General features: G+C 33.1%; 1 protein-coding gene across 3 annotated transcripts in view; it reads left to right on the top strand.

Annotated features, from left to right (window-relative positions):
- LOC149416953 (cell adhesion molecule Dscam2-like) overlaps positions 1–16170 on the top strand; it is a 63485-nt gene that overhangs the window by 21067 nt on the left and 26248 nt on the right. For all 3 annotated transcript variants that reach the window (XM_089640700.1, XM_089640701.1, XM_089640702.1), the window contains 6 exons: positions 2915–3066; positions 4405–4495; positions 5665–5989; positions 7921–8056; positions 8616–8735; positions 15611–15787. In XM_089640700.1, the coding sequence (XP_089496826.1) occupies positions 2915–3066; positions 4405–4495; positions 5665–5989; positions 7921–8056; positions 8616–8735; positions 15611–15787 (1001 nt within the window). The remainder of the gene's footprint in view (positions 1–2914; positions 3067–4404; positions 4496–5664; positions 5990–7920; positions 8057–8615; positions 8736–15610; positions 15788–16170) is intronic.

Here is a 16170-nt window from a genome sequence, read left to right on the forward strand (position 1 = left end):
TTATTTGTAGAGGCTTAATAAATGTATCAGGTGCACCACCCCATCCTATTATGCCATAAGTGATTGCAGATTGTACCAGAGAGAAGTAGATCATTTTCAATTTTTCAGCGTTTAAAATTTCCTTGAGTCTATAAAATATGTAGGTAAGATATCTTAGTTAAGAAGTGGTTTGATTAATATGTGATTTCCAATTAAGATTAATATCTATTGATACTCCTAAATATTTTATATTTTTGACATTAGCGAGTTCGTTGCACAGGAAGCACAATTCTTGATTGCAAGTTGTATTATGGATTCTAATTTTAAGGTTGTCTTTTGGTTTGTTTTTCATGTTTTTATAAAAAGGTAAGTAAAATGTTTTGCTGTAGTTTAAGACAAGTTTGTTGTATTTTAACCATTTTGAAACAAGTGAAATACATACAGTTGCTTTCGAAAAAGTTTCTGTCCAATTATTACCATCTACTATTATTGCCGTGTCATCGGCGTAAGAAACAATTTTACCAGGGATTTCAAAATTACATAAATCATTAATATAAATTAAGAATAAAATCGGGCCAAGAACAGTTCCCTGCGGAACTCCGTTTTTTATCTGTGTCTCTGAACTATAATTATTCCTAATTTTTGTTTTTTGTGTTCTGTCTTTAAGATAGTTTGATAGTAATTTTAGTGTGTCTTTTTTGAAGCATAGTCGAGTTATTTTTTTAATGAGTAAATTATGATTAACGGTGTCGAAAGCTTTTCTTAAATCTAGGAATATGGCAAGACATTTCTTTTTTATCGATAGATGTATAAATATTTTTTGTCAATTCATATATGGCATCCTCAGTGCTTAGATCTTTACGAAAGCCGTATTGGTTTTTCGATAGAATTTTATATTTTTCTAAGTGTTCAATGACTCTAAATTTGATGCATTTTTCGAATATTTTTGATAGGTTTGAAGCAAGGGATATTGGTCTGTAATTGTCTAATTTATGCGTATCCCCAGATTTATGAATAGGTTTTATAGTGGAGATTTTAAATTGTTCTGGAAAATGACCATCTTTGAGGCATATATTAAAAATATGTTGTAATGGCGTTAATACATGTTGTTTTTTTTTTTTTTTAATGTATCACATGATAGTCCATCATTTCCCTTAGAGTTGGATGGTTTTAGGTTATCAATATATTTTTCAATTTCTTTAAATGTAATAGGAGAAAAATATTCTATAGAGTTAATTGAATCGTTATTAGAATCTAATTGAGGAGATGTCTCCATATAATCATGATTAACATTAATGCCGGAAGATTCAAGTACCTCGTCTACTATATTTGTAAAAAAGTTATTAAAACATTCTGGAATGGTCGATTTGTTAGTTATTATTTCATTATTTATTTTAACCTCATTTACAATATTTGAAGAAATAATTTTTTGTTGGCAATTTCATTTATAATATTCCAAGTTTTTTAGTATTATTTTTAGCATTTTCAATTTGTTCACAATAGTATTTCTTTTTGCAGTTTCGTATCAGTCTATTTAGTAAGTTTCGGTACATTAGATATTTTGTTTTCAGATAAGGAATTGTTCTGAGATTATTATTTTGGCAATCCATTTGATATTTTATCATTTCTCTGTATAATTTATCCCTTTGTTTAATTGATATAATTAATCCAATTATATTTTTGAGACTGTACTCAGATTTTGGGAAAAAAAGGCTAAATTTACGTTTTTAACGTTACGAAATCGCTAGGTTGTTGAATGAAGACATAAGTTTAGATTTTTTAAAGTATTTTTACGAGAATATGAATGACATGAAGCATCTTTTGGCAGCTATTACAATACCGAGATTTGATTTTTGCAATGTCGCTCCATGCTATTATATAAGCATAATAAATACAAAACTATACAAGAACAACACTTCAACTCACCTGAGATCAAATGGGAAAATAATTCACCGACTCCAGATATTTTCATATCTCTGAACTCTTCACTGGACCTTTAAATCCTACTGATTCCTCAATATAAATATTTAAAAAATCTTTAGTAATCCTTAATGTATTTAAAATGACTGATTTTTCCATTACTATGCATAAATTCTTTGACAGATCTATTACGCCTAAATTTTGAATGAGAGAGCTAGGTATAATGCCAAATTAGGAAAAAATTTAATTATATAGGAAAAATATTAATTAGATAACTAGTTCAGGCCGTTGAATTTGAGAAATTTCTTATTTTTTATTAGTCCATGAGTTTTAATTAAAAAAAATTTCCAATAAAAGAAATAAATTTGTTTTAGACCACTTTAATTTTAATTGCACTCTACCGGTTTCGGAAGCACCCTTCCTTTGTCAGGAGAGTGTTAAAACTAACCTATGATACAAAATATCGACAGATATATACACAAAAAATATAATTTAGGTGTTTGAGTGGGAGGTTAACAAAGAGGAATGGGTAATTGCGGGAATTCCGGCAATAACATTTAATTTACCATCAATTAATTAACTAATTTAAAATCAAGGTATTTTTTGATAATAAAAGCAAAAGATTAGATAACTTAGAAGCCCTTGAAATCAAAAAATCCCTCAATAATAACGCTAGTATATTTAATAACCAAATTAACTTATCGTTGAGTCCTATTCTAGATATATTTCCCGTAAACCGCTCTGTTATTGCCGGAATTCCCCCAATTACCAGCCCCTCTTTGTTAACCTCCCACTCAATTACCTAAATTATATTTTTTGTGTATATATCTGTCAATATTTTGTATCAAAGGTTAGTTTTAATATTCTCCTGACGAAGAAAGGGTGCTTCCGAAACCGGTAGAGTGTAATTAAAATTTAAGTGATCTAAAACAAATTTATATATTTTATTGTAAATTATGACGAGCCACAAGGTAAATGCTTATTACAAATATGTTGAAAAAATGTTCGTTTGCAGGTTTGCAGTCGGACAATATATCGATCACTCTGGCTTCGTCATATCGCACCTGAACATAACGGGGGTGCGTGTAGAGGACGGTGGGCTGTACGAGTGCAAGGCTAGCAATTCCAAGGGACATGTTTCCCACTCTGCCAGACTTAATGTTTACGGTAATAACTTAAAATATACTTAATAGTTTGTAGTAGCTAACTATCTTGACCCCAACACAAATTTCCCTGGTGAAGAAAAACATAGGCCTTCTAAAATCCAGGCACCTAATAACTAGAATTGTAACTTCGTATGAACCAATTAGGCTATACATGTTTTTTGCCCATCATTTTAGCTTTTGCCCAGGCTTATAGTCTGGATTGTATCAACAGGTGACAGTATCTTACTTCCCATTCTTTACGACCTCTGGGCTCAAGTTCCTCTACGCTATTTTATAATAAATATGTGATATTATAAAATATATACTATAAAAGTTGCTTATTTGTGGTGCGTTCACGAGTGATAAATGAGCTGAGCTAGGTCCTGGTGAAAGACCGCTATCATTCTCATTATTATTGATTTAAAAACCAGCAAATTCTGAAACGGTTTCAACTGGCCACAACATAATTGTGACAGAAACCGCCACAGGCTGGTAAGACGGCTGTCACCAACGTTGCCCGGCGTGACGTCAACGCCGTCGGCAATTTGGCGGCAAATCGAATGTGGCACATTTTAAGTCGTTGTAGAAAATTTATTCGTCAACATAAAAATAAAATAAATCCCTTAATATCGTAATTTTTTCGGGAATGTCGTAGTCCGAGCTCCTTGAAGTTGAGACTCTTATAAGGTACATAATTTGACTGCTTGAAGGTACCTGAAAACAGTTGAATCGCTTGTATGGAGAACTGTTAACTCCACATCTTCACAGCAGGGCCTCTTTGCTTTATTTAGGAATGCTGTTGGGAGGGATATTTTTCAGAATCGGGATTAGTTACTGCAGTGGTAAATGATATGTTCGATAATAAAACCATGAATAATGACCAAGATATATGTAAAAAATAAGACGAACTGACAATAACATTTTAGAGAATGTTAAACTTCTGAATTGATCTAAAGGTATTTCGCCTGTCGAATGTAACTAACCATCATGCCGTTTCCCCGAAGGGGTAGACATAGAGGACGCACCCCTAAACAACTCGATCTTGGAACACACTCCTTGCCTCATTCACATTAATACGTCGTATCATACATACACTTATTATTCAGACTCTTGGCAGGCATTACACAAGTATCTGATTCACTTGATCGTGCCATGTCTTACTCGGGCGATCCCGACTCCCCGAATGTATTTTCGAAATTTTCACTGTTTTGAAAATAATTCTATTAAATTTAAAAATTTAATTTAAAATTTTTAATATAAATAATTGAACATTACTTTATTTTTTTTTAAATTATCTAGATATTTCAAAATTAGTTAAGCGTAGTAATATGCCAATAATTTATTTGTATTTTATTTTCAGGACCTCCTTACATTCGTTCAATGGTAACAAAGCGAGGTGTAACGGGCGGAGAAATAGCTATTTTATGCCCTTATTACGGATATCCAATAAGGTAATGTTTACAGGCGGCCATTATTGAATTGATTAAAAAAACTTTACAGCGCTACTTAATAAAACTGGAAAAATATTTTCTACGCTTTCTTTATTAAAGCCCAGCTACACTACTCGCGAAGTTGATCGAAGTTGACCGAATACGATGGTGTGGGCACAAACTTCACTTCGCTTCGGGCAACTTCGCTTCGCTTCGCCCAACTTCCGATTGTTGTCGGTAAATGCGCCCGAGTCAAAGGACTGGACTGAGTTACTCGCGAAGTTGCACGAGTGTGGGCACGCACTTCGAACTTCGGCTAACTTCGTCGAGGACTTCGTCGAAGCGTCGAAGCGAGTAGTGTAGCTGACGCTTTAGTGTCTTTGTGAATTGTAAAACCAACAATCTCAGTGTATTTTTTTAAATTTGTGCGGTCTTCGTCAAACGCTGATTCTCGGCCCGTTTCAGCGTTTGAACAAAGCGTGATAATGGCAATGCTGTTTTGCATGACGAGTAATAACTAGTTAATCAAAAGCTGAAACGGATAGAAAATCGACATGGGGACTATATAATTAGAGACACCATCATAGAGCTATACAATTAGAGACATCATGCGTGCCAATATCTTGTCGAAACGTATTTCTCTACTCTACTAATATTATACTTGTAGGATTTGTCAAGCTGAAGGTATTTATTAAAAAATATATTTTCTTCAGAACCATTGCCTTTCAAAAGATGAAATTTACCTTTCGAATTTTAGTAAACTTGAAAAATTACGAATATATCTATCTAAGGACGCGATTTTTCCATATTGATCGAACCAAAAATGTAGCACCGCTTAAGCAAAGGACAGCCATTCAAACAGTATGTATGTTTGAAGTAAATAGCTATATGAACGGTCCGCTAAAGTATGCCCACTGCACCAAATTTAGTGAAACGATGCGCCTTGTCTCAGTTACGTAACTTCACTCAATTGATTATTCATCTAAGCTTCTGTCAAACATTTAAACAAAAATAAACACGTATTTCAAATTAAGAACTATATTTTAAATTTCGGTACCTACTTTAAAGCTTTTCTGAGATGATTTGATATCAGTTCCAATTTTTATAATTAGTACTTCATAGAACTTTCATAATTTTACGCATCACGAAATTAGTAGGTACATATGTTTAAGGTCTTTAAATATTTCCAGTTACGTGAAATGGGAGACCAACGGCCTGGACGTGTCTTCAGACCCTCGCTTCCAGCAAGACGGAGGCTTTCTCAAGATATCAGGTCTGAATCCCACGAGGGATGCAGGAACCTTAACCTGTTCCGTGGGCAGTCCAGGGGGCGAACTGGCTCGCAGGGACCTCCAACTCCTCATCAACAGTCCTCCGATCCTCTCACCCCTGATCTTCCCTCCAGCCCTTAACTCTGGGCAGAGGGCGCAACTGTCCTGCACCGTTATTTCAGGAGATATGCCAGTTTACTTTACGTGGTTGAAAGATGGTGGACCCATTTCGGCGTCAATGCAGGTTGGTTCATACATGTTATTACACCTAATGCATTTATTCCCGATTTACACGGAGACAGTGTTCAGGACAGTGGTAAATAAATATTCAATTTAATTTTTAGTGACTGGCCGGTTAGTGCGTTTAGAGTTTTTTTCGGGACAGTCGTGAAGCCATCTCTCACCAGACCTGTGTTCATGTAAACAGATCATTAGTTATTTTTGGCGAACTATCATACCTAGATAAAACCCAGTAGAATCGCTGTTTGTTCAACGTAAGGTCAATTAATCTTACTTCTGGTGAATTTGATAATTTTTTTTCATCTGTCAACACTCTTTCTTTAGCCCGGGAGTCGAAAGATGTTTGTAAATTGTGTATTTGTGTACTGTAGATTGGCCAAATTTGTTTTTTCCAAATCTTAGGTACATCTATAGAGGCTTATCCTTTAAAGATTTTCTTTTCAGCGTTCATAACCCAAGGAAGAAAAGTAAAAATACCTGTAATTTTTTCAAAATTATTTTGCAAAATATTTTTTTCTGTGTACTGTTTTTAATATAATTTTTAATACTTATCCTTGATTTTTATTGGTAATCCGAAGTGTGGAGAAAGGAAAGGAAATTTATATTTCGATGTTGTAAAAGTTAGTTTATTTTAAACTTTGTATGGGATTTTTGATAATTTGGAAAATATCTTGATCAAAGAGTTAAGTTACGATTAGAATAAACAATATACGTGTGATATAAATTTCTACTTCAGAGGATGCTACAAGCCAGAAATGTGTATATTCTTGATATACCTTGTATTGTAGGTAATATGCATTAAAATCGCTTAAACGGATTCTAGAAATGTTCGATTTCAAGCACAAAGCTGTTTTTTTATTTATTTTGTAAATAATTTTATAAGAAAGCAATAAATTTAATCAAGTGAAACTGTCACAGACAATTTTGGCTATAATACAGTATTTTTTAAGTTGTTTCCTTTACGCGTTTATACATTTCTGTTGAAAATGATTTTTTTAGTAGTTTACTTTTTTATTGAGTAATTAGTTTTTTTATTTGTATTCTACTCAAGCGAAACGATAGGAAAACTTTGAATTTATCTAAAGCATATGGTATTCATAATGTACACTAAATCGTTATAAAGATTAATAAAAATAGTGATTTAGCATTAAGCTTCGTCTTCAGGATATTTTTACAAACTATGGATACCGTTAAAATGTGTTTAGAAGTTAAAAATTAGAAGTTTTTTTTTAATTAGCCAACGATTTTACTAAAAATGTGTAATTTTTTACTATTTTCATTTATTATTATTGATTATTATTAATTATTGATTTTAAAAACGTCAAATTCCCAAACGGATTCAACTGGCTAAACTTTATGGCATGTATACGTGTATCTTTAGTTCCAGTTGTTGTTTTCAGATTGAGGAGCGGAGTTCTGAGTTTTCAAAAACCTCATAGTCAAGAGCCTCTCCGCCGTGTACAGCAGCATGTATACATGTATCTTTAGTTTTATTCGTTGTTTTCAGATTGAGGAGCGGAGTTCTGAGTTTCCAGTAACCTCATAGTCAAGAGCATCTCCGCCGTGTACAGCGCTATGTATACGTGTATCTTTAGTTCCAGTCGTTGTTTTCAGATTGAGGAGCGGAGTTCTGAGTTTTCAGTAACCTCATAGTCAAGAGCCTCTCCGCCGTGTACAGCGCTATGTATACGTGTATCTTTAGTTCCAGTCGTTGTTTTCAGATTGAGGAGCGGAGTTCTGAGTTTTCAGTAACCTCATAGTCAAGAGCCTCTCCGCCGTGTACAGCGCTATGTATACGTGTATCTTTAGTTCCAGTCGTTGTTTTCAGATTGAGGAGCGGAGTTCTGAGTTTTCAGTAACCTCATAGGCAAGAGCCTTTCCGCCGTGTACAGCGCCATGTATACGTGTATCTTTAGTTCCGGTCGTTGTTTTCAGATTGAGGAGCGAAGTTCTGAGTTTTTCAGTCTTCTCATAATCAAGAGCCTATCTGCTGTGCACAGCGGCATGTACACGTGTATTTCCTCCAACTCGGCCGGGAAAGTCAACATATCGGGGGAATTGATTATCAAAGGTACGTGCAAAGTTGTCATATGGATTCAGGATTAAAAAATAACGTGTTTTATATTGATACCGATTTTCGTAAAGTTTAAGATGGCGGCAATTACTTGACATCCATTTTCTGTCATTATTCTCCATAACTAATAATTTCTTTTTATGTTTAAAATATTGATAAGAAATACTTTAATATCTTTTTATTACTGTTCGGTTTTGTGAAATTCACGTGTACTTTTTATGATTTATTGAATATTGGCAAAGGCAAAAGACAGATGCTTTATTGATTTCATAATAATTTCAGATAAAGATAAAATATAAAAAAATTTTGTGGTACATAAGTGTATGTGAACGAGTATATGTACATATATGTCTCAATTGGGTTATGTAGTTGAGATTGAAGGGTGCGCATTGATTTAGTTTCAAGTAATGTTTTTGTTAAATAAATGTTTTTGTTAGTAAATTTGTGAAGATTTGAGATGGGACAAGATTATTGAATATTTGTAGAACACTGGAAATTGGTGAGATTTTGATACAAATATAGTTTTGAAATAACTAATGTGGTTTTCATGCTGTAGTTCCTCCATATTGGAAGAGCGAGCCGCAAGATGTCTCCATCCTCCTCGGAAGCCCTCTGTCCATCAGCTGCGACGCGAAGGGTTACCCCGAACCTAAAAAGTTTTGGTCCAAACAACGCGGTAAGCTTAAAAATCTTTTTTATGTGTTATTAAATGAGTCATTATTTTTTTTATAATTATATTTGACAAGTAAAATATTTCTCGATTTCATCTAGTTGAAAATTTAGCACTAGCAAAGCATTTTTTACAAAAATAAAGTTGGTTGTTTACAGGCGAAAAAATATAATAATCAGTAATTGTTGATTGAAGTACTAGTAAATATTTAATTATTTGGCTTGTTGGAAATAAGCCGACATAGCTCAGTGGTCCAAATCACCTGACCGGACATTTAGAAGATGCGGGTTCAATTCCCGTCGACGGCATTTATTTTTACTCTCGAGATATTTTCAATTTGTATGGATATTTCAGGAGACTAATTATTGTTTATAAAAGAAAATGAGTCATCTGTTCACAGACAAGAATTAATATAAACTTTTAGTAATGTTTTCAACTGATGTGACTATCGTGGACTCCATCAACACCTTGTTCTGACTTTGACATTATCTTTCCAATGCTTATTTTTTTTCTAATTTTTCAATGCTTTATTCATGAATATTTAATATTATTTTATCAATTAGTATTATCCTAAGGTATTGATTCTACTACTGTTATGTTATTATTCATTAAATCGGCTCAAAATAAAAAAATTATTGATCCCAAAATAGAAATCCGAATATAACAAATAATAAAGCATTCAGATCTCAATCCCACCACGAATATGACATTTCGCGTAAATATACCATTGCGGACTTAAGTCCCGCATTCCGAATTTCTACTGATTCATAACACTTTAAATTTTAAGTTCTTAAAAACACACATGTTATAAACAGTAATTATATGCATTATTCTCGATAGAAAAATTCGCAAAGTATGCTCCGAAAATTATAAAAAACAAATTTGTTATTTAATATGTTATAGGTATGAGAAAAATCACGGTGTATCTTAAAACGTATCTTACGCATTTATCACGGTGTATCTTTAAACGTATCTTATGCATTTATCACGGTGTATCTTAAAACCTATCTTACGAATTTATCACGGTGTATCTTTAAACGCATCTTAGGTATTTATCGTGAGATTTTTGTTCTATTTCAGAGGAGACTTGTTTTATACAATGTTTTCAAATTTTTTATAATTATTATTTTTTTTTAATATTTTCGCGCTCTATTTTACATTCGTATGCGCATATATCCTTTTCAAACCATATTGTTCGTTTCTTTGAATGCTTACTACGGAGCCGTAAGTACTACATGGCCTTCCCGCAACCTTGTCCCATAATTTTAAGGCACATTTTAGTAATGCTGTCCGAGAAAATTAATAAATTAAATTCCTTTTTTCATTATTAAAATGACGTTACTAGTAATCTACTTTACAGGTGTTTTATACTGCTTTGCAATTTTTCCCCATAAAACTTCTTATTTACAGAGTAGTATAATCTTCCTACTGAAAGAGCTCGTAATTTAAAATATCAACCGAAGTTTTGTTTGAGTTTCGAGACTAAGCAAATTTCTTCGTCCTCGAAAAGTAAATTTCGAAATAAAAAATCATCACTATATAATTCACAAGGACACGACTGAAATAAGTAACAAAAATAATTAATCAACTTCAGGATTTAATTAATTTTTTATCTGTAAACGCGCCGTCATTGTTTACTTATTGGATTTCAGAATTTGAATTATGAAGACAAACAGCTCTTGAAATATGATTTATTCCCAACGAAGGGAGACAAGACTTGCTATCATCGATCAGCAGCCCACGTTTTATAAAATTATACACTTCTGAAATAGCACCGTGCTTATTGAATTATTTTCTCAACAGCAACAGCACTAATTTGATTGATTCTGTAACACCTCCCAACGCCCCCTCGAGACGATTTTTTTTAATTATTTTTGTTAATGAGCTAGTTCATATAACATTTTATTATTTAAAATGATATTTACACGGTTACATTTAGCTAATCATAAAATTATATTTTTATTAATGAGTTAGTTCATATAACATTTTATTATATAAACTGATATGTACGTACATGGTTACATTTCATTAATGATATTTTTGTTAATGAGTTAGTTCATATAACATTTTATTAAATATACTGATATGAACACGGTTACATTTCATTAATCATAAAATGATATTGGTTTTAATGAGTTAGTTCATATAATATTTTATTATATAAACTGATATGTACATGGTTACATTTCATTTATGATATTTTTGTTAATGAGTTAGTTCGTATAACATTTTATTAAATACACTGATATGTACACGGTTACATTTCGTTAATCATAAAATGATATTGGTTTGAATGAGTTAGTTCACATAATATTTTATTATTGAAACTGATATGTACACGGTTACATTTCGTTAATCATAAAATGATATTTTTGTTTTGAGTTACTTCATATAACATTTTATTATATAAACTGATATGTACATGGGTATATTTCATTAATGATATTTTTGTTAATGAGTTAGTTCGTATAACATTTTATTAAATATACTGATATGTACACGATTACATTTCGTTAATCATAAAATGATATTGGTTTTAATGAGTTAGTTCATATAATATTTTATTATTTAAACTGATATGTACACGGTTACCTTTCGTTAATCATAAAATTATATTGTTGTTAATGAGTTAGTTCACATAATATTTTATTATTGAAACTGATATGTACACGGTTACATTTCGTTAATCATAAAATGATATTTTTGTTTTGAGTTACTTCATATAACATTCATTAACATTTTATTATATAAACTGATATGTACACAGTTACATTTCGTTAATCATAAAATTATATTTTTGCAGTTAACATAATTTTTTTTTTAAATACATTAATTCTTCAGACTGTCGGGCATTTCATTATATATCTTGAGTCCTTCATACATTAAGCGTTTTTTTTTCATTTTGGTTATTCATAAATTAGTGTACAAAAATTAACACATTATTTAGCAGTTTCTTTTTTATTGGAATCCAATAAAGCTCCACTCACAGTTGATTAACCTTTGCTCTATTTGGAATAACTAGAAAATGGTTTCTTGAATGGCATTTATTTTATAATTTAGAACACCAATAAATAAAATAGCACATATTTGCTATACCTTTTTAAAAAATAGTATATTGTCACAGACATAGGAATTAATAGAGGAGAAGATAATGGAGAGGGGTAAAATCAACTGTTGAAGAACGAAGGGAGTGAAGCTGACTGTGATTCGTCAATAAATCAATCTGACAGTAAATAGGCATCTCGCATTATAATATCACCATTTACTTCTTAAAAGTAAAATCTGCTTTTGAATGAATAGACATTTTTACATGGGAGCGCAAATTACTCGCCACGTTATGAACAAATTTGCGAAGTCCAAATTCGGCAAAAAAATTCGGTTCTATTTTCAGAGTCGAATATTTCGTTTAAGTATTTAGTTAAGACACTTTTATAAATGTTCATAATTTACTTCCCAGCAACCAACCAGCTTTGTGTTTCGCGTCCAGACGTTTCTCGATGTGATAGTAACAACTGATTCATATTATACGATGTGAATATGCTTAAAATAAAGTAAAATAATGCTTATTTATATGGAATGTAATACGACAATTGGGTTTATTCTCTTTTTCACATCTATTTTTACAAGTTTTCATAGTACAAGTCAACATTTTGCCGTGTTATTTCGTAAAATGAACCGATGATGCCTCGACCATAGTTCGCACAAGAATGATGACGTCACGTTTTCAAATTTCACTTGAGGCCATACGCGAGCACAGCCGGCTCCAATGGAACCGGTATGGGGAGTGGGGATAATACGCTTTTAATCACTTAGGGCAGGTCTACTAATATTCATATGTCTATGTATGTAGTGGTACTTTGTTGGGTACTTAGGCCTCAAATCCATATTTAAGTTTTGTATGAAAAAAGCTTCGCGGTCATTCTTCTTAAAAAATGTAGAGAGGGGCGTGTTTTCACAGAGTTTTAAAAATCAGACATGTGATGTTGCTCTTGTTTTGAAGGTCAAGTGTGCAAAATTTCACCAATCTCGGAATGAATTGATTTGTTTAAAAGCAAACAAACGCCGGCTACCACAGACAACCACCTATTATATTAATAGCTAAAGTGAACCCGCTATTGCTCGGAGTTATTAATGGCTTGGAGTAAAGTTTTGGGTTTGAGAATTCTAGCAATCTGGGTGTAGTTTTAAGGTGGAAATATTAATAGTTTCAATAATTAAAACATATGATTTGTACGGGACGGCACTGTAGTCGCCGGCCGCACAGACGATATAGCGGGAGTGGCCGGCTGGCCGCTTCGACGCCTTGGAAGAGAAGGTCGGGAAAAAGTAGGGAGAATGTTGAAAAAATTGAAAAATGGGGAAAAATATGGGGAAAAGGAAAAATTGGGTAAAAAATGGGGAAAAATGAGGAAAGGGAAAAATGGGAAAAAAATATAGGGAATGGGAGAAATTGGGAAAATGTGGGAGAAAGGTAAAAGGCAGGGGGGAGGAAGGTAGGGGGGAACCTGCGCCCTGACAAGGGACGCTTCGACTATTGTGAAAGTTTCTTCTTGATGAACACCAGGGAGCCGGGAGAAAGAAGAAGGCCAGGTTGAAGTGAAGGTCCAGGGCAGAAGAGGCTTGAAGAAGGCAGTCAGGGAAGTCCAGGGGAGATGTTGATCGTTCGATGGTTGCTGGCTCTCTGCCGAATTGCGCAAGTTTTCTGCCTTTTAAAGGACCAACGGGCTTAGCTCTCCCTTTGTTAGCGATAAATTCCGAGAATTTATTTTGGGTTCCCGGAATTTTCACAGGGAAGAGCGCCGCTGTTACGCAACTCGGTTGTGGACGAATTTGACTAGGTCCCTGACTGTTCTTCAAACCACTTGCCCGGGACATTTGTATTTTCAGACATTTTGTGAGTTTGCACAAATTTACATATTAGAAAGGCAGCTTTGCACAATATTCAATTTTGTGCAAATTTACATATTAAAGGGAGTTGGTATTTAAAAAGGAAGATTTGCACAATATTCAATTTTGTGCAAACGGCAAGTTTTGTAAAGGAAACTGCGTCTGCACAATTTCAAATTTCATGCAAATCTTCCATGTTTTGTACAAATTTATTATGAAAGGTATTTTAATTTATAAGAGGGTGTTGGGGGGTCAAGCCTTTGTTTTGTGTCTATAATGATGACTGCTTGACCCCGTGATTTTATTTATTAGTCAATTTTGTAGATAAGATTACAGATTTTTTATACAGGTGCAGATAAGATTACAGATTTTATACAAGTTTTTAGAGAGAGTTTTGTTGCATAAATTCAAATATGCGCAGAGGTGAGTTTGTAAAGGAACTGCCTCTGCGTAAATTCAGATTTATGCAAATTAATTTAAGTCGGTGGAGGTACGTCCGGTACATGATTATTGTACTCTCTTGATCGTTCCATATCTTCCTCGGGCGTCCAGAACTTTTTCAACCATGAACTTCCACTTCATAATTCAACATCCTTACCAGATAAATAAACGGTGCAATTTCAGACTGTCATATTACACGCAAAAAATTATGCACAATTACAATTCAAGAAAATAATTAAATTAACGGGTACTAAATGAATACATAAAAATTGGGAACAAACTATTTACTAGTGACCTTGATCTTCGTTCGAAAGTACTTAACTTTTTGCAAAATTTCATGGATCTCGGAATAAAACTGTAGATTTATATAAAACTAGCTGATATGTACATGGCGTTGTTGGGGGTTATCGTTAGGAGGTAGACTTATACCGTGGACTTTTCTGTTGGCTTTTTTAAGGTGTATTATTCTGTAGTGCATTATGTTGATCTATCTCATAAGGTTTAGCCAGCGTTAGCAATGTAAGCGCCCGAAAATATTACTTTTACGACTTGATTACAAAACATCCACTTTTCTATACTTTTTATAAATGTAATATGCATGTTTATATATATATATAAACCTTTTGGGAGAAATTTACTGAATGATAATGAAAACCCTGTCAAAATCCGTTGCGTATATAAGAAGAACTAAGCGCACAGACAGACAGATGGGAATAGCGACGATGTTTTATACTACTTAGAAAAAAACAAAGTCATGCCGAGATTCTTCTTTATATATGTAGATATTAACGGACAACTTTTGAAAACAGATGTAGACAGTAATTTTTGTCTTATTTTGAATGTCAAGCGTGCAATGTAAGACGACAAAGTATCAAAATACTGCTTTAAGATGTGGTAAAAGGAGATAGGGGTGTTTTTCAAAATGTAATGTAGACAGTGACTTTTCTCTTGTTTTGAGGGGCAAGTGTGCAAATTTTCATTAACCTCAAAATAAAAATGTACATTTTTATACAAAGCAAATCCACGCCGCCCTTTATATATTGGAAGATAATGGACCCGCAATATTTCGGTATTGCTTTTGTCTTTTTCGGGCGTCTCTGACTTTTTCCACCATTCACTTCTGTATACCATAATGTCACTGATAAAAAACTACATTAAATCGACTATAATTCGATTCCATAACTCATTTCGGTGCAGAGATATTGCGTGAAGTATTCCTCGGGCGTTCCCGACTTCTGCTACCATTCAAACCAACAAAAAATACTTCTGACACCAATAAGAACAAATTTTCAAAATTTTGGCGATATCGGTGGACTGCTTTTTGAGTTTTGCTAGCGCAAACGTACGCAGGATAAGATGAATTCTGAAAAACAATTGCACTAAACTGATTATATCAGCAACTTGTACACCAGTTAAAACTACCTTATTTGTTTATTCAATTCTGTTCAAAGTAGCTCCACATTGATTGTTTCTGAAAACAGATACACTATTCTGATTGATTGGTAAAATTACAGGACGCTCTCAGGGGTAATAATAAAGTCGTATTTTTTCAGTTAAGGACGGAAAGGATTATGACTTAGTATCTTCGATCAGCGGCCATTTGTACACTTTTACCAATGGTACCATGCTGATTGATTCGGTAACCAAGCGAGATGAAGGCATCTATAGATGTACAGCTGAAAATGGGATCGGTGCTATCTTATACAAAAATGTGATTATTGACGTAAATGGTAAGTACATGCAGTTACCATCCGGTTACATTTCTTTACAATAATTATTTAACTTTTATTTACTGATATTGTTAGAATACGACATGTCTAAAGGTGTGTATAGTTTGACACAGGTTACTTCACAGTTAGTGGCAAGGCATGCAAAAAACCATAGATTTAAAAAAATAGTTCGTTGGTTCTTCAGTTCCTCCTTTAGCTACCTTCAAAGATAAGGGTATAAAACTGTAATGACGGTCGGTGTCTGAGTCGACAATCTGAGTTTTTTTTAAAATATTGTCAGGTTATTCGTAACTCGGAAATATTTAAATTTCTTTAAAAAAATGTATTTAAAACAAAATACACAAAATTATTGGTTCCATTTTTCTACCGATATTATTCTACTA

Source organism: Hesperophylax consimilis, chromosome 16, assembly GCF_061612785.1.
Source record: "Hesperophylax consimilis isolate HC1 chromosome 16, BYU_Hcon_1.0, whole genome shotgun sequence".
Lineage (NCBI taxonomy): Eukaryota > Metazoa > Arthropoda > Insecta > Trichoptera > Limnephilidae > Hesperophylax > Hesperophylax consimilis.